Genomic DNA, 22,590 nt, shown 5'->3' on the forward strand with positions numbered 1-22,590 from the left:
CCCTGGGCAGGAAGGAGGACGGCGCGGTGGCTCATCTCAGACCTGGTGGGATGGTCGCATCACCTGATTCTGCTGAGTCATTAAAACTGATCATTTCAGAAGACACAATTATTCATCCCCAGAACATCTTAGTGTGCACGCCGTTTGGACTAGCTAACCGAGGAACACTAATACAGGTCATCATTTTGTAGAGTCATACTCTTCTTTAATAACCTTTATCTGAATGAAGGTTACTGTTGTGATATCATGTGACTCAGAGTGTACATGCCCACACCTTCACCATGAGTCAAAATTCTTTGTTATTGTTGTTTTAATCATGGTCAGAGAAATGTCGTCTCTCTTTTCTCGACCCTGATCTACTTCCTGATCATCCATCCATCTTCTTCAGCTCATCTAATTCAGAGTCAAGGCGAGCTGGAGTCTTCCCAGCGACAAGAGGTGGGGTCCGTCTAAGACAGGTAATACTTTGATACTGGCAGATGGACCTGGTGTGTGTGTGTGTGTGTGTGTGTGTGTGTGTGTCAGACATTTCTCCCACTCATCCTCTATTCCAGCACATAAGAACCATGTAAAAACTCTCACTTCCGCTACTTTATATGACGTCACTAATTATGTTTTATAAATGTATCCAGTGGTGCAAGCTTCCAAATCTGCAAATGGTGAATATCTCGTTTGACACAGCTAAAATTACAACATCTGGCAGGTTCTTTTCCATCCGACTGTAAAGCAGAATCAATTAGTTGATTAATAATTACTCACTTGACAGAAGTCATTTAGGAGTCGATTACAAAAAAAAGCTTTTGTAATCGAGCTTCTGCTGGGAGGATTTCTGACAGTTATATTTTACTATTCATCTGTGTCTCACAGGCCTAATAACTGGATAAATATAACTGAGAATATAACATGCCGATTGGTAACACTTGTATTTTATATTTAATTTTGCTTCTTCATTCGAAAGAATAACCAGTTTATTTCTAATTCCTCATGTACTGTAGTTTAAATACTTCAGTCCAACAGAACAGCACTGCAAATAAACCATAAATGCTAAAAAAAATTCATTACATCTTTTAGAATTAAGCTCCAGATGTTTTCCTGGCCGTTTGAAGCCCAGATGAGGCGATGGGTTGCTTTTCTGTGACTTCTTTCTTTAGTATGTCAAGACAGGTCTGGCTGGGGCTCTTATCAGTTTGCCACACTGTTTGCTAAAAATGTCTGAAAGAGACAGGAAATGACCTCAACCTCATCTACCTATCCACCCAGAGCATTTTCATCTCCATTTGGCAAAGAGAGGCTGCGAGGCAAACAATGAGGACATGAAGTAAACCGTAGACTATCAACACAAGAACAGAGATGTGCTTTCTTCTAAAGTGAGCCAAGTCTCAGAAAACAAAACATCAAACAAACTCTTTATCTGCAATCTCCTACACCACAGAGTTGAAGTCGAACCAATTTGCCAAGTCCCCCACCGCCACCATCCACTCAACCCCCTTCAGCAGTGTTAAATCCAGATGCTTGAAAAATCGCAGCAAACCACTCTGTAAATCTCATCTGTCATGTTTGTGCCAGAGCAGATCTGTCAGAAGCATCGTGGGCCTCTGATCCACTCCCCCCACGAAGCCCTTCCCTCCCGCTGGGAAGCAGAAGAGCGTGTCATCACTGTAAATAAAGACGGTCCACCATCCAAATAAATGAACTGGGTGTTTCTGCTGGAATCAAAACAAATCCTTCTGGCAGGCCAAGTAATAACCACCAGACTGTAAAATGACTGTCTAGCAAGCCAGCAGCCAGTTACAGAGCATGACGTAAGCTTTTTATTTATTTATTGGAATATTTTGTGTCCCATCATGCGATTCTCACTGCCTTCATCTTAAATGCGAGACAGTCCCTGAGCTGGGTGGACCGAGTTACACAACTTTAGTCCCTGGTGTGGCTTACAAGATTTAGAAAATCCCTTCCGGTCCTGCTCAAGGCACTTTCTAGTAACAAGTCCATGTCCGTTTGCAGAGCCTACGCAGGTGGTGCGATTACAGCAAAATGTAAAAACACCTTTAAAAAACAACATTTGTGGCACCTAGAGGTTAAAGCTCATCAAAGGTGTTAGTAACAGAGTTTGTACTTTGATTCTTCACAGTCACACAGCACCACGATGTTGCCCTGCTTCACTTCAGATTTCGGAGATCTGCTTCAATAATATTCATCATTTGTATATTTCCCACTAAAGCCAAAAAGACAGCTGTTACTAAGTAACCAAGAGCTAAACTGAAAACCGTTCACACCAAAAAGAAAATAAATAAGAAATGTCGCTTTAAGTTTTCACCGCTTATTGTTCAATTCCTGAGGCCCCTCCACAACACGACCTCTGAAGGTGCCCTGTGATCTGGCACCAAGATATGTCTGCAGGTACTGTGATGGCAGGGCTCCCCAGGATCTGTCATTCACACCCTTCTGATTCACAGTCCATCTGATTCGACATGCAATGCTGGGTTGCAGTGTTGCTTTTATTTTCAAGGGCACGGCGGCAGCACCTTCGAGGATCCAGTGACGAGCCACGGCACCGCTGACATCGACTTGCTCCACAAACATCACCACATCCTTACTTTGTACACTTCAAATCCATCAGAAAATTAGTTTCAAGTTAACCCACCTATCTAACAAACCCACAGTGGGTGGTAATGGAAAACTTCAGACAGGCTTTAGTAAGATGTACCTATACTTTAACACAGTGCTTTTGGGCAAAGTTGGGCCCCTACAGTATTGTTATGTGCCAATTAAGCTATGGAAAGGATTCATTGTATCAGCAGCTGTTACACGGACAACCCACGCAGCTCATTATTTTTCTAACAGTCTCACCCTTACAGTTCCTCACTGCCAGCACCGCCAACCGTTGCACCACCACCACCACACCGTCTCTCCTGCCTTTCATCGCCTGCAGATATTATATGCTGCTGTTTTAAATAAGGTAATTGTGGTTTTGATCCTAGGTTGTTAACACTTTGAGTGGCCCTGGCCATCACAGTATTAAACCCAATTGTGCCTGCTGTAGAAATTTGGCAAAATTAGGCCCTTTTAATTAGTTCAAGTGTTTAGTAGCTGCGTGTGTGTGAAGCGAGAACAATGAGCTGTGGTCCACACAGCCGGGACAGATCAATTGACTCAAAGTAGAATTAAAAGGAAAAATGTATAATCCCCATTTGGCAGCGTCTCTCTCTTTCCTCACCTCCATACAAACTCCTGGACATTCCCATCTGAATATCCTCGGTCACCAGCGACTTTAAAAGACAGAGCGTTACATTTATGTCCCCAATCAGAAATGACAAGCAGATGGCCCACTACTGATCTATGATACCACTGAAGCTCTTACTGCTGTCAGCCCATCTCCAGTTAGCTGTGACGAACAGAAAATATGAGCCCATTGCAGATCTGCGGTCTTACGGCGGCTTGATGTAAATTCCCCATGTATGAGTGAGTTGGGCAGTTTAGGACAGGCCATTACGGCTGTTGGTATTGACAGAACAGAATTTATGGAGCAATAGGTATTGGACCAAACTGTAGTCACAGACTGGAGGAGGAGGAGGAACCACGCGGACATAATGAAGAGGCCCATTTACAAAGAATCCGCACAATAAAACATGAGAAGCTATGTGGGAAAATAAGCGCATTCACAATGTGGTGTCATGAAAAGATTTGTGTAAGTATCAAAGAAACTGGCATTTTGGGAGTTTGACGCTCAAACAGACATAAAACATGGATGAAGTTATTCAAAAAGCCTTTCATTATTCATTAGAGAAAAAGTCAAGTGGACCATTTTCTAATATTTTTCTTTTGGGTTTTACTTGAATGTGCAGCTCATTTTCAGCAGCTGACTCGTTTTAAGCTCGTCACTGTCGAGTGTTGCCAGTATGGAATCCACTGCCTTTATAAAAGGGTGTGCATTTAGTGTTTACGGCTTTCTGGTTGGTCATGTGACATGATTTTTACATCCTCTGAGTCTTTTGACTTTCATTTTTACTTCCTTTTGATGCATCAAGACTTTTTATTTTAAAATACGTATACAATAGGGTTGGGGAGATTGGACGAATATATTGGAGCCTATCGTCGATTGTTTTTACAAGGGTGATTTATGTAATCATGTACTGACTGATTTGTGCATTTACAACACAGAAGTCGTCCAAACATAGATGAACTAACTTCCCCAAAAAATTAACGCGTTGATGCAGTGTTTTTTTTTCTTTTTTCTGTTGATTGCTTCCATTAGCTCCATCGTTATTAGCAACGAATAAACAACTCATGGGCGAATAAATACATCCTCCGCCCATCAAAAAGTCTGTGCATGCTCGAATATATCACTCATTGTCGATTATTGGACTGACAATTGTTAGTTGGAAAATTTTTACATATCGTCCAACCCTAGTATACAACCAGTCTCAAACCCTAACCCTAGCTGGGTTGCCAGTGACCTGAGGGATGTTAAGGGATGAATCCACTAACTATTTTCCAAACTTCTAATAACTGAAGAAAGGGTACATGTTTTTATTTATACCCAGAACTCAGAATAAAATCTTCCAAATCTGTGCTAAAGTCTGATGGATGCCTGTTGGCAGTAGTTTTTTCTACTGGTGTAGAGTTAGCTTTAGCTGAACAAGGCTAAGATAGCAGGTGGGTTAGCCTGGTCCTGTGTTTCTATGCAAAAAGAGCAAATTTGTGGCCAAATCTACAACACAATCAAACCGATAACTGAAGGAATAAGACAGCGGGAAACAGATTTTAGGGCACTCTTCCCAAACGTGAGCTGAAATCTCTGCAAAGACTGAGAGTAGAGGGGCGTGACAAGCTGCAGAAGCAAGGAGGCTGACAGGTTTGATTGCGCTTTAGGAGAAAGAGGGGGAAACAGAGGTAGGCAGAAGGAAGTTCAGCCAAAACCGAGACACAAACTGACAGGATGAGACCAGCTGGGGGGAGAAAGCAAGGCAGCCGAGCGACATCATCCGTTCTTTACTTGCTTTCTCCCCCTGCAGAAAGTCAAACTCACTCAGATCTGTAACTCGCCCTCCCCTGACTCTTGACGAGTCCCTGGAGATTAATAACAACCAGCTAGCTGCAGAGTAAAAGCCTCCATCACAGAAAAAACAGATGGCACTTTGAATCAAGGATAATTTAGCTGTTATTATATTGTGCCATTGATAAACTACAAAAACAAGCTAATGGTGAGTAATTGCCATCTGAAAGTAGAGCAAAGAATACTAATGAAGCCATTTTGAGTGTTTCTGCGGAAGCCTTCGGTTTCTCTTGGGCTGTGTTTTCGGAGACAGAATTAACTGCTGGAATGGCTCGGCTCACTTTGACGACTTTCATTCCATAAATGAGATTTCAGCTGCTGTAAACGTGTCTCCATCTCCCACAAAATGATTGCTAGAATCAAAGTGGAGCCATTACAGGTTACAAAAGGATTTATGGCCCATTTTAAGATCTTTGCTTACAAACCTGTTATAGTTTAAATGAGCAGCGCATTTACGTTTATGAAATATTGACCTTTGAATTTAAAGCCAACGCCCACTAAAACCACAGCACATAAAGCCAAATTTAACACTGATGACAAAAAAAGCTTTAAAAAAAAAAAAAAGATTATCGCACAACATTATCAAGAGTTTAAAAGGATTTTCGTGTCACGGAACCGCAGGACGCTTTGATAACATTATCAAAAACGGTATTAACTACATCAAACAACCTTCAGGGAACTTTAGATGATCTCTTTAACATTGTGGTTATCTTCTCCTTCAGAGAGGCTTTAAAAGAGAAAGATCTGACGTGAGCACCTTTTGTTTTAAATGTCAGCCTCCTCGTGTTATCCAGCCGAGCTCATCAGTATGCATGAACTTGAAAACGCTTTTTACCACCACAGAAGTGAGACTTGCTCTGTGACCACATCTGGCTTTTCCCCGTGCAGAAAGTCTACTGAGAGTAAACCGAATACTGCTAAATCATTATCCTCTCTCAAACTGTTATTATGGTAAGGTGACATGAAGCCAGTGTGAGCTCCTTCATGGGGGAAGAAAATAGTCACCAGCCTGCTGTGAATAATGGGATCTCACAGTAGAACAGAATGGCAAAAAAACTGTATTTAATATAGTTCAGTCACGTTATGGGTAATCGATCTAATGAATAAGGTCAGTAAAAGCATTGTTATAGACTTTTGTGCCTAATACGTGCTCGCCTGCAGGAAAATCTATTGTATAATAAAACACACTGCAGTGATATTTTTACATGAAAATCAAGGAGAAGGATTTTATGTAGATCACACACTTCATAAGCTGCGGTTACTGTACAACATTAGCAAGCAGTTTGCTAACTGTAGCATGGGAGATGGGTGGTCTCGTAGGGTGTCTTGCATTGAAATCTGCTGCAATGACCCGGTTACTGCGTTCACCAGATATCAACACAATTTCGATCCGCTCCTCACGTGTTAACCTCTTCGACATGTCAATGGCTGTGAACAAAGAGAAACTTGTAAATAACTCATGAAAGAATAAAGTTACGTTGAAACCAAGCACACCATTGTTTTTCTTGTGACATTACCAATAAGTTTGATGTGTCACATGGCCCTCTTCCTATTGAAAAAACAAAAGTTGTATCCAAGGGACATGAAAAATGGATGTTTAGAATTACTCGTCAATTTTGGCAAAAACAACTTGAGAAGTTTGCTCATTGCCCCAAAACACTATTTTTAAAAAAATGACCCCCTTAGAATTACATTTCTATGACACTGCTGTTTAAAAGGCTTCAGTGTGAAGGGCTGTTGTACTTTTGATGACTTGGGTGGTGAATTTTTCTCTTCCTTAGACTCTGTGACAGCCTAACATGGAGTCAGCTAATCACTGATGACATTCTTTGGCAACTATTAATTAAGTAATCATTTAGTTATTATAATGTTAGCCTTTTATTTTAAAAAAATCCTTAAAAAGAGGGTAAAGTTGCATAAACACTAAATGACGTGCTCACACAGTTAACAAACGTTGCAACCGTTAACCACGGCACACTGAATCTGTGTGTGTCATGTGTGGGAGGGAGTGAAGGAGGAACTGCAGCTCGGCCTTGGGCCTCAGCTTCAAATCACTGTCCTTGTGGATTTTTTCCATCCTTCCTCATCTTCAATCTTGCCTCTTGGTATCACGCCACCTCCTCAACACAACATGGAAGATGAGAACATTTCTAAAATTCTGACTTAAAGTATTTTTAGAGTTGGTGTAAAACTTTGGTGTTCCTACCGTTTGGGTGTTCATTATTGGGGTATTTTTCACTGGTCTCACTCTTCACTTGCATACCTACAACTGAGGAATGGAGACTGTCAGAAAACGACTACAACAACACATCTCCTTAGAAAACAGAACCAGCCTCACCCCTGATCAGATCTGCACACTGTTAGACCTCCAATTTACCGCCTTATATTTTAAATACAACAAAGGTTTCTACAGACAAAACATGGATGTGCCATGGGCTCCCCGGTGTCACCCATCGTAGCCAGCCTTTACATGGACGAAGCGAAAAGTGAGGCTCTTGGCTCTTTCACAGGGACAGCACGTAGCCACTGGTACAGGTACAAGAATCACACCTGGGTCAAAATCAAAACCGAAGTAGAAGATCCCTTCACAGTTTACATCAACTCAGTGGATAGAAACAAAGTTCACCAGCGAAGACCCAAAAGATAACAGTTTACTATTCCTGGACTGTGCATGTGCACTGAAGGGAATGGAAACCTCAGCAGTTTACCTAAGCCCACACACACAGACCAGTGCCTGCTCTTTGACTCCCACCACCCTCTGGTACACAAACTTGGAGTAATCAGGAGCCTACAACAGCGGGCAGACAATGTTCCCTCTAAGCCTGAAGGGAAAAAGAGGGAACACACACATGTAAAGAAAGCTGGTTATCCCAACTGGGCTTTCATCAAACCACCAAAGATGCACAGTAAACGAGTTCAGACACCAACTAGGGGGAAACAGAAGGACAAACAGAACAACACTGACATCCCTTATCTAGCAGGTTTATCAGAGAGTATCTTCTCCAAGCATGACATCGCGGTGTACTCCAGAGCCAGCCACGCACTCAGACACAAACTGGTTCATCCCAAACACAAGCTAAACAACGTAGTGTATGCTGTACAGTGCAGCAAGGAATGCTCAGACCTCTACATTGGAGAGACCAAACAGCCACTTCATAAATGGATGGAAGAGCCACCTCTGCCGGACAAGACTCAGCTGTCCATCTGCATCTAAAGGTCAAAGGTCACTCTTTCGAGAATGCCAATGTTCACATTTTGCATAGAGAAGACGGATGGTTTAAAAAAGGAGTGAAAGAAGACTTCCAAGTCCACTGTGAACGAGCATCTTTGAACAGAGGGCGGGGCTTACGACACCAACTGTCTGACACCTATGATGCAGTTTTGAGATCCTTCCCAGACGCCTTAACCCCTCAGTCACATCTTGGGTCAGTTTATCTCAAAAAGTCACATGATAGGGTGAGGCAAGGTCTCACAATGGTTTCACCTGAAACCCACACCCTTTTACACACCTTGGCTCATGTGGTGAGGCAAGTGGGTCAACAACCCTCTTGTGGGACACTCCCACTTGGGCTTAAATACCTGGGACTCTCCAGCATTTGGTTTTAGAACTGAAGAAGCTTCTCGGATTTAAAGTCTTCAAGAAACCTACAGAAATCCAGTCGCTTTTCTTTCCAAGCTCCTTAGATTACATGACCTGGATGACTGAGAACCTACAGAGACATACATGGTTACAACCAAAACAAGTTGGTATCCACCAGTGAAAATGTTATTCTCCAAACTGGAACAATTCTGGACTACAGGTATCTGCTCAGACCACGTTTTGGCAAACAAACGGTAGTATTTTATCTGCAGCGTCAATCAGCAGCTGCAGTAACCTTGAGGTGAGCAAATAAAGGCCATACATGTGCTGGTTCAGCCCCACACATGCAGATTAAATAAGGTTAAATTAATACAGAAAATATAACCCTGTTATTGCTATAATTAAAGCTCAGCGCATCTACTGGGGGCTACAGTTTAAAAACAGTAGGTCTGGCCTTCAAATCCCCTTCTCACTGGATCACTGACATCTAACAAGGGCAGATCAGAGAGTCAAGTGATTACCGACTGCTGTCTGGCTGAGAAAAACAGCAAACATCGGAGCTGTTGGTCTGGACGCACAGAGATCACAGAGTGAATTGACAGTTCAGATTAGCGGCATTAGAGCAAGAACAAAGTCTCTAAAGTCTTTTTCGTTCTTTGTAGATCCACACTTATCAGCAGCAAGATGCAACGAGCATGAGAAGTTACTGCAGATGCTCGAGTGCATGACATGAAAACCGCTTACATCATCCTTTAGGGGGTGAGTTATCTTCGAGAAAATGCTGCCGGCTCGGCTTCAGATGTTAAATATTGTATTACAGAAAACATGTAAACACTGGGGCGAATGCTACGACTAAAAAAAGATTTTTCAAGCAATTCTGAAGAATTATTGTGCAGGCTTATAGGTTATGCTTGTCCCTGTCAGATGCCTTCACTGGAGCACAGACACGCAGTTTTATAAGCATGCATACCTAATAATTTGCTCCTGCTGTTTATGTTTCCAGGCTGTGTGCATACCCTTTACCTCTGCTTTATGCTAGGCACAATGCAGACTTTATGCAGTGCTCAGTCCTCATGCATGCTTAAACTATTGTTAAAGCATGCATTGTAACCATGGATAGTACAATATATGGCCGATACCAGTAGACTGACTTGCAGTCGTTACATCCAATGTCTTTGGCAATCATTGTGCTGCTTTAACAGCCTCCACACTAGACTGTGAAAGCTGGCTGCCATAAAGCCACAAAACCTTTTTTGAAGTCCAGCGTGTCAGCCTGGCCTTCCATTTCATCCAAAAATATCAGGATTGGGATTAAAAAAAAGCTGCTAAGTCTTGACACTTAGCAGCCTGTAACCGATAAGTCTACTACTTACGGCTGCTCGTTTTAGGGGTCGCCACAGCGGATCATCTGCCTATGTGGGGTGACTGTACCTCAGCAGGTAGAGCTACTACCTGCTGAGGTACAGTCACCCCACAGTTGGACATGCATGAACTCCTCCATCTTGCACTGCAGCTGGCGACTGCAGACATTCTTCAGGGATCTGCTGTGAGCTCGAGAGTCTCTCAGCAGAACCTGCAGAGGAGCTGGTGCTGCTACACAGATCTCACTGAGGCTGCGGAGCACGAGGGGCGACAGCAGCCGCTTATGTGTTTTTTAATAAATAAAAGCCAAAATCTTCCTTTTGCAGCACATACGAACATCATGTAACCTCAGGTAAGAGGCTGTGCTCTGCTGTAAGAATCGAAACTGACAGAACTCAGCAGTGGAGTTCAGCGGCCAACAGACAGGTCCAAAAACCTGCTCCAAATCCAACATGGAGAATTAAAACCAATTTACCTTTTTTACCCAGTTTCTCTGATCACAGCCCCACCTGCTGCACACACGCTAACACGTCTGATCTTGATCAACCTTGACTCAGTGTGAACCTGCTGCTGTGGGACAGATGAGACCAATTTGTCTGCTGGGATCCAACAGCAGGAGCTGCCACTCAAACCAATGCAGACAGACAGGGAGGCAACACACACACACACACACACACACACACACCTTAACTAAGCACGTAGTAACTGACTAAGTTAATAAGCAAGTAAACAAATTTTGGTCTATGACAACAGAGCGTGTGTGTGTCCACGCTTCACTGATCTAAGTTCTGAAATGACCTGAAATGACCTCCTGAGGTCAGGATTGAAATGACAGCGGTCCCCAACCTTTTTTGTGCGACAGACCATATGTCAAACAATATTTTCACGGACCAGCTGTTAAGGTGTCGCGGATAAATACAACAAAATAAAATGATACGACCGAGACAAAAACTGTGGGATTCTGTAAATATAATATTAAACAGGAATTCACTGTGTAATTGTGTAACTTTATTAGCAGCGTCCTCCTGAAATGCGCCAACAACATTGAGAGTAACATCCTCCTCTCTGCCCCTTAATGCTCTCTGGTCGCTATGGTAACGCGTAAATATTTCTTTCAAAATAAGACACAACTACAACACGGAAAAAACCCAGGGAAACCCAGTTAACGATAAAAACCCTGAAAACCATAAATTTTACACCCGAGCCTCAACTCTCACGGCCCGGTACCAAACGACTCACAGACCGGTACCAGTCCGGGGCCCGGGGGTTGGGGACCGCTGGTGTAGGAGACGTCTTTGAAAAAAACTGTCTGGCTATAATAAGAGACATTAAGGAGTAACCACAACGAACATAAGCACTATAAAATAATAACAATCATAATAATAATAATAAAATAACTTTAATAATGCAAAGAGGAAGCAGGTAATACAAGACATCAAGAGACAAATAATTAAAACTGCAAAAGGCACAAAGCACTTCGGAGGCAATTAAGAACCAATGAGACCAAAGCAGCATTAAATAAAGAATTAAAAAAAGAAAAACTGAGTAACAGAAAGGGTACAAACAAAAGAACAGGAAACAAACAACAGAAAGATGTGAGAGGAGAAGTGACTGGAAACAACAATACAGAAGAAAAAGGGGAATAAAGCCAAACTGAAGCGTCAAATTCCATCAATGACTTCCCAGGTCGAGTCATTTCTCTTCCAATTATACAGTTATTGAGCCGAGTCGGACAGATCATAATAAGACAATTAGCCTAATTTGTTTGAATTGAAAAGCCAATTAAAGAATTAGTGAGCAGCGCTGAAAAGTTCATCACATTATACCCGTATTACAGACGGCGGGTCAGAGAGGCCCGGGCCGCCTGGCGTCACAGCCGCGTCGCCACAGCCAAACGCGCGCGGGATAACGGGGCGTCTTCAGTGAAAACGCAGCTGATACGAGTTAAAAGGATTAGCGTCGGTGGCGAAACAGCTCTCTGTCTTGGCGACTTTGTTGAAAAACTCGAGGCGTGTAATCCGAGCGGATTGGTTTGACAGATGGTTTCAGTGAGATTTTCCTTTGGAGGGTTTGTCGATAGCATTAAAGTGTTGCGTATCTGCGAGTGCGGATGAAGAGCCGCTCCTATCAGAGTAAACAGGCTGATTACGACAAAAGGAATCTCTGTGAGAAAGAGCAGTTAATGAGATGAGCTCTTTTCAAGCAGTGAATGGATGGATGCACGATGGGAGAGACGCACTTTTGCTGGATGTATAGATTTATACTTACATTTAAATCCACTGATGTTTTCTCACAGTTTGTCTACAGCAGTGAGGTTTAGCTGCTGTCTTTGATGCGATTTGATCGTGAAGATACTTCTCTGTAATACTGAACTTCTATTTCAGATTCAGAGTTTGCTTCTGTCAATCGTATTCTTGTAATTTGAAGACCTGATAGTCTATGCTGTCACATGACCAGATAATCTATTAATGTTTGGCAACAATGCACGAAATCAAGTTTGTCTAAAGTTTGGATCCAGTACCAAAACCTTGGATTTGGTCATTTGTTGGCACCTGACAATATCAGAGCAAAAACAGACATAATGTGGGGAAAATAACAAACTGCTATTATTCATCCAGTTTATTTGCTGTAGTCTCATTTCAGCTTCGTGTGAGAGTCTTCAGTCATGCTGGGTTCTCCTTTCCCTGCTCCCAGTCACTCTCACTGGGAGAACACAGACAGACAGGAAATGCTCATCAAACTGCCAACAGCACAGATGTAAATAAAAGGTTTTCCTCCCAAACCATAATGAGAATGAAAGGACTTTCCTATAAAGTAAACTCACTGCCAACACGCTAAGAAAAGCTGCTGATGTCACAGGTGGAAAAGCATGGAGTAAGCTAACAGTGTTTTAAAACACTGTTAGCTTACTCCATGCTTTGTTAGCGATCCTGCTAGAAAGCGTTGCACTGCTACCGATGCGTGGCCATCGATGGTATAAGATGATCGCATTTTGAAGCTTCACCGTTCAGCCTGCAGCTATGAAGGGTTTTTGGAGCAAGAAGGTCCTGGAGTCGTAATTTAACAGCTGACACTAGCTTCACAAGTTGCACAGGCTTATAAAGTGACCAATAAAACACTACAACTGGTATTCTAAAACAAAAAAGTGGCACAAAGTTTGTTTTTTTAATAATTTTAGAACAACCATGTGATCACTTGATCACACTTATTAATCATATTTATCTAAGTACATTTACATTCACATGAGGACACACGGATGCCTTCCTTCATCTTTCATGATGCCAGCACACGCTGGCTCACTGGGTTTCTCCTATTGTGTGACTGGTTTTCTATTCAAAGGGATGTTTTTATTCAGTGAGGGAGTAAATCGGTCATGTGACAGGCCAAAGGTCTCATCTTACACATAAAACTATAAACACACACAGACAGACGATATAATAAAGGTGACGGGGCTCTAAGTCAGCTGACAACACACAAAAACTTACACTGACCACCACCCCCACTCTCTCTCTCTCTCACATGAGGCAGGGTGTGAATCCGTGTCTCATTACCCATAATCCACTACAGCCCAGGCTGTCAGCAGAGTCTCTCCAGACGGGGATCATGAGAGATCTGCAAAAGGTCAAGGCGAGAGAAAAAGCTGGGCTATGACGCGCACACACACGCGCACGCACACACTGTATCAGATGTGTTGATAATACCTTCTTCCTTTTTGTGCCACTTTAATTGTTCTTCATCTGCCCCATCATTCCCCCGTCTCCCACTCGTCCTCTTTACTTTCTCCCTCTCTCTGTTTCTAATGTAACTTTGGCTTCTTTGCCCTCCCTTCCCTCATTTGCCTCTGTCCTTAGATGCTTTACTTCCTGCATTTATTTCAGCTAAAACATTAGAGATCATCTAATTTAATACTTTTGGCTTCTATTTAGACCATTATCTAGAAATCAAAACAAGATGCATGTACAGCATAGTAGATTTTACTACTATTAAAACAAATATTATCCATTTATTTTTAATACATAAGCCGCTTCCTCCCAGATGTAAGCAGGGCTCTCTGCTGTGCTGCTGTTGTCGGGTCAGAGGATGAGATGAGCTGGCACAGGAAATAAAATGAGTGTTTGTGTCGTCTCTAACAAAGAGCAGGAGGTCTTACGCTAAGCTGACACGCATCTGATTCAGACAAACACATGTGAGTGGCTCCCGTCCACTCGAGACCCGACTCCGTGCCCTTTGAAAGGGCAGCACTGATGCAAACACACACATACATATTCATGCGCGCCATGTCACAGCCATTAAAATGCACAAGGACACAACACCTGAAATCATGCTAATGAGCTCTCCTGTGTGTCCGCAGGCCTGAGTCACTGAATATGATGTCAATAAATGTAAAATGTTTTGTTCCTGTAAGTTTAAAAGTACGTTTTCACACGGCTGAATTATTTCGACTGCAGGGAGTCGATCAGGATATTTTCAGAAAAATTCTGCTTTCCAAACTTTCACTGAACAAGCTCCTGTTTCCTGTTTTCCATATACTGATTATTATGACGAGGTCATCACATTATATTTGAGACCTCTGCATGGAAATCTCAGGAAGTCTTTACTTATTAATTGTTTATCATTTAAACATTTACACTGGGAAAATGTAGCTGCCAGCAGGTTAATGTTTTTAAAGGAGAATATTTTGGCCCAAACAACAAACCGTACTAAATAATGAAATGAAATAAAATCCAGTTTGGTGCCAAACCCAACCATGTGAAAATCTGATGCCAGCGGTTTCTGAGAAAGAGCAGAAAAGGAGGAACTTTATTGCATTCAAGAGCAGAGATGTTCACCACTACTGAAGAGACAGAGCACCACCTACAAACACCACCTTGTGGTGTGCAGAAACACCCAAACACTGAGCAACATGTACGTCTGCAGGACTGAAAAACTAGAGCACAGCTAAAGAACAAATCCAGTGCTCTGTTTCCAACATCTGCTCTCAGGATGATTTTAATCGGGGCTGTTCCCACTTGACATTTCGCTTCAGGGAGTCCTGTGTGCTGTAAAAGATTTATTTACATCCGTGACAGAAGAGTCAAAAGTCAACATGCTGTTGTTTCCAGTCACCGTGCTAGCATCAGGTGCCGCCTGAGAGAGTGGTGTCAACTCCGTAATACGAGTGCACTTCACAGTACAATCAAAATGCTATTAATATTTTAATTAGATTTCTGTTAATTAAAAATTACAAGACGTATGCAGCCTGGGGAGATTCATCTACCCTCATTTCCCTCCATTAACCACCTTTAGGAGGAAAACTGACAGTTTTACCGCAGCTCCTCTGAAACACCTGTTTGCACGTGATCCAAACGTTCTCGTTCAGGCTTTTAAATGAACAAGTTCAACACTGTGTTTTTTCTGTTATATTTACCTCTACTGCACCTCATTTCCTTGACATAAGGAAGAAGTCCACATTTTTCAAGTTCCACTTGAAAACACAAAGCTAATTAAGGTGACAGCTCGGTTCTGTGTGGTCTGACTGACTCTGATGAGCTTTCTGGAGGAAGTAACCAATTAAATCCTGAGCTAGTCTTACAGCTGATTAATGTGAAGGTGTTCGTCACGACAGCTTCACCATCTGAGCTAGTCACCTGCTTTCCAGCGCTGCGACGGGCGCTAAAGTGATTTTGCTGATGTTAATTTGCAGTAGAAACAAATCCACACTGTTGTGACATGATTTTCAGCCGTGGGAGGTTCGACCACACACATCAGAGCACCGAGGTGATCGAAACACAACAAAACACTCTGAGAAAAAAAGATTATGTGCTGCAAAGAAGACTTGGAACCTTAATCTTTGAGGTCCATTTCTCATAGCAATGAGCCGATGCATCCCAAAGTTATGATGGACGATGTGACAGTGCGGACAAACATTCATACCATAAGCAATCGACATGAGATGAGGCTTGATTTTTGACAGCAGCCACAACTGGAACAAAATCAGGATTTTACCCGAGCTTACATGTACAGTTGGATCTTTTCAGACCTAAATTTGTCTGTGGAGGTAAACTTGGTAGAAACTCTCTTTGCATTGCTAGCTTCTACTGAATCCGCTTTGTCCCGTTTTCTCAGTGTCACAGTTTGGATCCTTATCTATAAAGAGCAGAAACTCATTCAGTCAAATTGATAGATGGTGAACCTAATCAGCTGATTGGACAGCTTGACCCAACATCCCTGTTCACGGCACGATTACAGCAGGTATTTGGTTTCACTTCAGGACTTCATCACTGTTTGCCCACTCCACTGAGATTTGGTTTCTTCCATCTGAACAAAAGCTTTTAAGTCCCGAAGTGCTGAGTGATGCGGAGTATAAAAACAGCTTTGTTCCAGCAGCCACCACTCAGATGAACAAATCATAGCTTTTATATATCTTACATGATGTGGAAGCAATTTTTCCCCAGCGCCGTGTTGTAATAAGCTTATCTGTTGTTTGTGTCGCTTTGAAAAATGTGCATTTGAGGATGGATGACTCACCTGCTGCAAACTAGATCTACCTGTGGGTGCAAATAAAGAAAACCGAAGCTGAACTTGAGATATTTTCAGAAAGAAATCGTGTCGAAATGAACACCGGCTGCAACAAGTGCATCATCACCATCATCCTTGAATGGCAATATCAGCATAAGCACCGCACTTTCATCCTCTTTCGTGTCTGCGACGGCGTCACCTTCCCCCCCGGCACATATTAATACCCCTTAATCATCTTCAGCATCGTCCTAATCACTGCAGGGATCCTCATCCTCGACACTCACATTATAATCAGCACCATCGTAACATTCATCAGCATCATTATCAATACCAGTTATATCCATTATCGTCACAACAGTCGTCTCATCACCAGCATCAACATCATCGTCATTAACTGCAGCAAAACAATCAGCATCCTCCAGCATAAGCTTCATCATCCACATCATCACGGCCTTTTCTGCAGCCACGAGCGTACACATAAACAAGTTCGGCAAATGTGTTCACAGCCACACGAGCTCCTCACAAAGCTGAGAGGCCGTGTGTGCAGCTGGGCTCAGTGCTTCCCCCTAGCTTCCTCTGCAGGGAAGACCAGCGAGGGAGAGAGAGAGAGAAGACAGAGAATGAATCTCAGAGGAAACCCTGAGAAACAGGAAAGAAGAGGCAAAGGACAGGCTCTGTGGAGCTGCATGAAAGACAAACAGCGTCCTCTGAGAGCTCGGGCAGAGCGGCTGCAGCTGCCGTGATTTAAACAGCATTTAGGAGGTTGATACCTGGGTCATTAGCTGTGAGGATACCTCAGCGAGTGGCGGCACCCGCACAATCTAAAGATTAACAGTCCAAGGCAGGAGAGTAAGAAGCAAGGAAACCAGGAAACTGCAGAAAGCACTGCGGACGAAAATCATCTGACACTCCCGCCGTCACGTGACATAAACGCAGCAGCGGCCTTACCTTCCTGCACCGCCTGGAAAGGGTTGTTGGGCTCGATGAGTTTAATCGAGTGTGTGATCTTCTCACTCTGCAGAATGTCGTCATTCAGACTGAGGTCAGACACGGCGAGCTGGAACACCTCATCGTCCCGCACTGCGTTCACCTCAAATATCGCACCTGGACAGGTAGAAACAGGGAGTGGAAACAGGTTAAGGACTCAAACACTGCTGTACTGAAAATACCACCCAATTATCATTTTATTATCTTCACAGAAAAAATATATAATATATCTCAACAAAAATCCGTATTCAAATTTCCTGTCAGCTAGAACACATCATCTCTGGTCCTTTATCAGTACAAACCACTGAACTCCTGCAGCCACTAACAGTGCTGTGTATACCATCACCAAAGAAGCGCCATACAGTCATCACATGCAGTACTGTAAGGTATGAATGCACTAAGCATTCTCATGAGAGTTACTAATCAAAGGATTACACGTGGTTTATTATTTCTTCAGTCATATCCACGATGGCTGGATAGAGAACAACAATCTGAGTTCATGCAGGACTTTGGACAAAGACGTTGCAGCTGCCTACCCCAGGCCCGGGCAATATGAGAAAAATCTAATATCAAGATATTTTTTTCAGGGGGGGGGCTACATCGCAATACATGATATAAATCACAATATGTTTAAATATCCTCGAAAGACAAATGTTATTTTTAACCATACAGTGCCTAAAATTGCACTGGTATACTTCCAATCGACTATTCCGTATTTTTATTCTACTTCAAATGCAAAAAAATCTGAATAAAATGTTTTATTTTAACCATTTTTTAACCATCGCTTACTGTGACAGTAAATCTCTCTGTGTCAACAGCAGACCTTTAACAAACAAAAAATACATCAAAGAATTCACGAGACAAAATAAAACTACTGAAATTAAAAAAGGTGTTCTTTGCTACCTGTAATATATAAAAATATAAAATGTGATGAACTCAAATTACAGAAATAAAATCTAGATAGTGACTAAAAAAAAAACACGACTGATCTAGAACAGTCACGGGTGGCACAGCTGGTTTAATTAACGTTTTCTTTGGTGTGTGGGGAGATGTTGATATGCAGTTTAAGACTGTTTGAATTTTGCAGTGGAATAATTTCAGGGTACTGCTACCTTTTGTGGGAATAGTTTCACGTCTTGCATTTAGTTCGACATCCAAACGACAGCGAATCTCCTACCCTCGCTCTCTGAAACTCCTGCTGTCGCCTTATTTTTCCCTCTCTGGTAGCGTATAAACACCAGTGTTGGGACAAAGGCGTTATTAAGTAACGCGTTACAGTAACTACGTTATTATTGTGGTAACGAGCACGGTAACTAGTTATGCTAAAACCAGGAACGCGTTACTCGTTACTGGGATTTAGATAGGCTCGTTACTCGTTACTTCGTGTGGTGGATATCGCGGAGCTTCCACAGATTCAATAACATTAGCAAGTGGTGGAGGCCAGCAGGTGGATGAAGGAAAAGGGAGGCAAGAGGAGAGACCCGAAGCGGCCGCCGGTCCGCGTGTCAGGTGAACTGAACTTCAGGTAAGAAGTTATGACCTGCAGTCTATCCGGGTCAGATATAAACCAAGTTTAGGTGGAGTTTATTTTCGGTATGCTGACATTTTCGTACTGCGTGCTAGCTAGCATGACGGAGTTTCTATACAGCTGGGTGGGTGCTATGTTACTGATGTTGAACTTTATTTTGTTCATACGGTTAATTATTAGAGTTGCCAACCGTCCCGTAAAAAAACAGAATCGTCTGGTATTCAGAGAAAATATTACGCGTTTTTAGTACTGAGGTGAAAAGGAACACAGTTTGTCCCGGACTTCAGCTACAATGAAAAAGACACAAAGCTGATCTGCACAGCTGCCTCTTCTTCTCTCATTCTCTCCTCTCCTGTTTCTACTTCAATCACAAAACTGATCAATGATCAGCTGATCGGCTTTTCTCTCTTGTTTATTTATCGCCCACTTTGCGCCAGAAAGAGGAAACCAGCGGATGTCGCGTTAAACAACAGCAGCATGTTTAAGCTTGATCAGCTGTTGTTAGAATTTATTTAATATTAATTTCTAGTATCAGCTGATGTTTGCTGGAGCCACAGCTGTAAAGCTGCTGGTCATGATGTCGGTTTGGTTATCTGGTGAGAGGAAACATGCAGATGAAACCAGGAGATGTCCTTACTGAATCATCAGAGCTGAACAGGTGATGGAGAAACAGGTTTACCTTTTAGGTGACATGAATGAGTTGAAGGAAGTTATGAACTGTTTCTGAGAGACAAATAACACCAGGATCCTTTTCTAAGTAGCTGACAGCTGGTAACTGTGCAGGGGCGGATCTAGCAAAGTGTTGCCAGGGGCCAGGTAGGGCATTAACAGGAAAGGGGGCACAAGGAAATACTTTTCTTTATTATTCTCATTTAAAATGTCTCGCTTTTAGTGAATAATTATCTGAGTCTTACAACAAACAATTGATAGATTGATACATATATACCATCAGAACAGTGTACATCACTGTCACAACAGTGTTTGTTTTCATTCAAAGGCTTTATGATTTTTCCTATAATGGTGGGCCGGTCTCTAGTCAAAATGCCCGGGACGATTGTTTTGTCCCAGTCCAGCTCTGTATGCAGCTCATCTGCAGTCTGGTGTTACCTACATCTTCCTATTCAGAAGGCAGAATTTCCGAGTTCTGAGTACAATCAAAAGCACCACGACTGCAGTTTGTGTTAGATGTAAAAAGCAGGCTAGAATCATGGCGGCGGTCAACGACGGTCCAGGCGTGGGATTTCTCTCGTGGAAATGTGCACATTATTTTTTTCTTTCTATTGGTAGGTTGGTAGGTGGCACAGTGCACTTGTGGCAAGTAAGCAAGATAGAAGACTGACAATCTGGCTGGGTATCCAGTTACGGAAGCAACACATTAACAAGAGAATTCTGAGTAAAACCAAAGTTACTTTCCCTAGTAACTAGTTACTTTGAAAGTAACGAGTAACTTGAAGTAACTGAGTTAGTTAAATTACTAGTTACTTCTATCAAAAGTAACTAGTAATGTAACTAAGTTACTAATTTAAAGTAACTTACCCAACACTGATAAACACACATGCTCAGCGCAGTGCGCCAGGTAGAACATTTTCAGGTTGGGAGGGGTTATTAATGACGTATTCGCAGCGTCTTGGGGAAAAAGAAACTCACAGTGAATTACATGCCGATAGCTTAATATTGCCATGGCAACCTATACGGCAACAATGGTTACAATAAAGCCATTTTAACTATCGCACGTGGAAAAATTCGCGATACCTCGAGTATATTCGATATATCGCCCACCCCAACTTCCACCTGTTCCGTTTTGTTTATTTTAGAGACAGGAATGATGCTAAAGAGGAGGCTGTGCTCAGCCACCTGAAAAACCCCCAAACAAGACCTCCTTTTTATTATACAGAATCGATGATGCAAACACAAACCACTAAAAACCCGAGAGCGCTACACAGAGTTGATTTCAATCGTGTCCTTGAATCCTTCTCCTCACATACAAGCACAAGCTATCGAATAATCAGACGACCACATATCTTAAACACCTCAATAGAGCTCTTCTCTCTCAGACTGCCGGTTTACTTGTGCTTCTTCTGGTTTTTTAAAAGTAGAATGGGAGGTCTAGCCTCCAGCTATCAAACCAGTAGCGGGGTCTGATAGTAGATATCAACAGCTGCTGCAGCTGAGAGAGACTTCAGGAGTGTCTGTTTTTACTGCACGATGCTCACGAGTCCCATCGTTGAGATGATGCATGCATTTCATTTCATAAAAAAGCCAAAGGGGAGTCCGCGGTGAGAAAATGAATAATAAACATGTATAAAATGAGCTTGTGTCCTGTTTTAAACATCTAGGCGAGTGGATCGAGGGCAGAAATGGACCGAAAAGCCTACAGAGGGACAGACGAGTAGACAAATGGACGGGCTGATGAAACTTTCCAGATTCTGTTTGGGAAATTTGTCATGCACAATTAAGAAATTCCTGCCTACGAGTGAGAATTCAATTTGCCAGGCTGCTTGTGCTCATTCATCTCTCCGACTATCCAAATGAACTCTGCTCAGCCTCGCTGTGGATTTGAAGGCCTTCCTCGCAGGGGACGCTGCCTAGCCTCTGGGCTTGATCAATCAATCATCCACTTTTGAAATTGCAGTCAGTCGGGCGTTTTCAATTAAGAATGAGGCTTGTTGCACCTGTCAGAGACACGGTGGGGGATTGATGTGAGGTTTATATTTCTGCTCGCAGCCAGAGCAGACTGGTGAGCCTCAAACTTCAACAAGTTTAATTAATAATGAGTGCCAAGGGGAGAGGAGGTGGACTGTAGACCCACGGGTATCTCTGTGAGCTCACAGTCGAACCTCCCAGGCTCTCTGCCACTGTCTGCTGCAAGGAAACTGGCAGAATTAAAGGACACGTTCATCCAACAGGCTAAAATACACGACTCCCCCACTAAACACCAGCCACACCATTAAAGGGGACATAAACTAACCGTTGCAGCTAGGGGTGCAACGGATCAAAAATCTCACGGTTCGGATCGGATCACGGTTTTAAAGTCACGGATCGGATCAATTTTCGGATCAGCAAAAATAGAAAAAAAAAAAGACAAAATTCTACTACTTGCGTTTACTTATTTAAGTATTTTTGCCTATTAAAAAACATTCAACTGAAGACTGATTCGCACTTATATAAAAACAAATTAAGGTGCAATATGGACATTATGGACCATGCTGGGCAGCCTCTGCATCATCTGCACATGGCCATAAACAACCAGAGGAGTCTGTTCAGTGACAGGTTGCTTCTCCCAAAGTCAAGGACCAGCAGACTTAAAAAGTCCTTTGTCCCACATGCCATCAAACTGTTTAACTCCTCGCTGGAGGGGAAACGGGGACAGAGGAGGGGGGAACAAGTAAGCTGTAGTGCCTTTTCACTGTGCAATAGTTTTTGTTAATATCCAACGGTGCAATAGACTCACAATACTTGAAATGTGCCGTTCCCTTGTATCCTTATTCCTATTTATTCTATTTATCCCTTTTGTATACTCTGTATTTATAAATGTGTAAACATTGTATATTTCTGCTCACATTCTGCAACTTCTGTGGG

At 42.5% G+C, this 22,590-nt stretch overlaps 1 protein-coding gene across 1 annotated transcript in view; it reads right to left on the bottom strand.

The window, feature by feature from the left end:
• The window catches only part of grid1b (glutamate receptor, ionotropic, delta 1b), a 578,917-nt gene that overhangs the window by 540,710 nt on the left and 15,617 nt on the right, over positions 1 to 22,590 (bottom strand). The window contains exon 2 of the mRNA XM_039616223.1: positions 17,445 to 17,600. Within this exon, the coding sequence (XP_039472157.1) occupies positions 17,445 to 17,600 (156 nt within the window). The remainder of the gene's footprint in view (positions 1 to 17,444; positions 17,601 to 22,590) is intronic.

Source organism: Oreochromis aureus, linkage group 8, assembly GCF_013358895.1.
Source record: "Oreochromis aureus strain Israel breed Guangdong linkage group 8, ZZ_aureus, whole genome shotgun sequence".
Taxonomy (NCBI): Eukaryota; Metazoa; Chordata; class Actinopteri; order Cichliformes; family Cichlidae; genus Oreochromis; species Oreochromis aureus.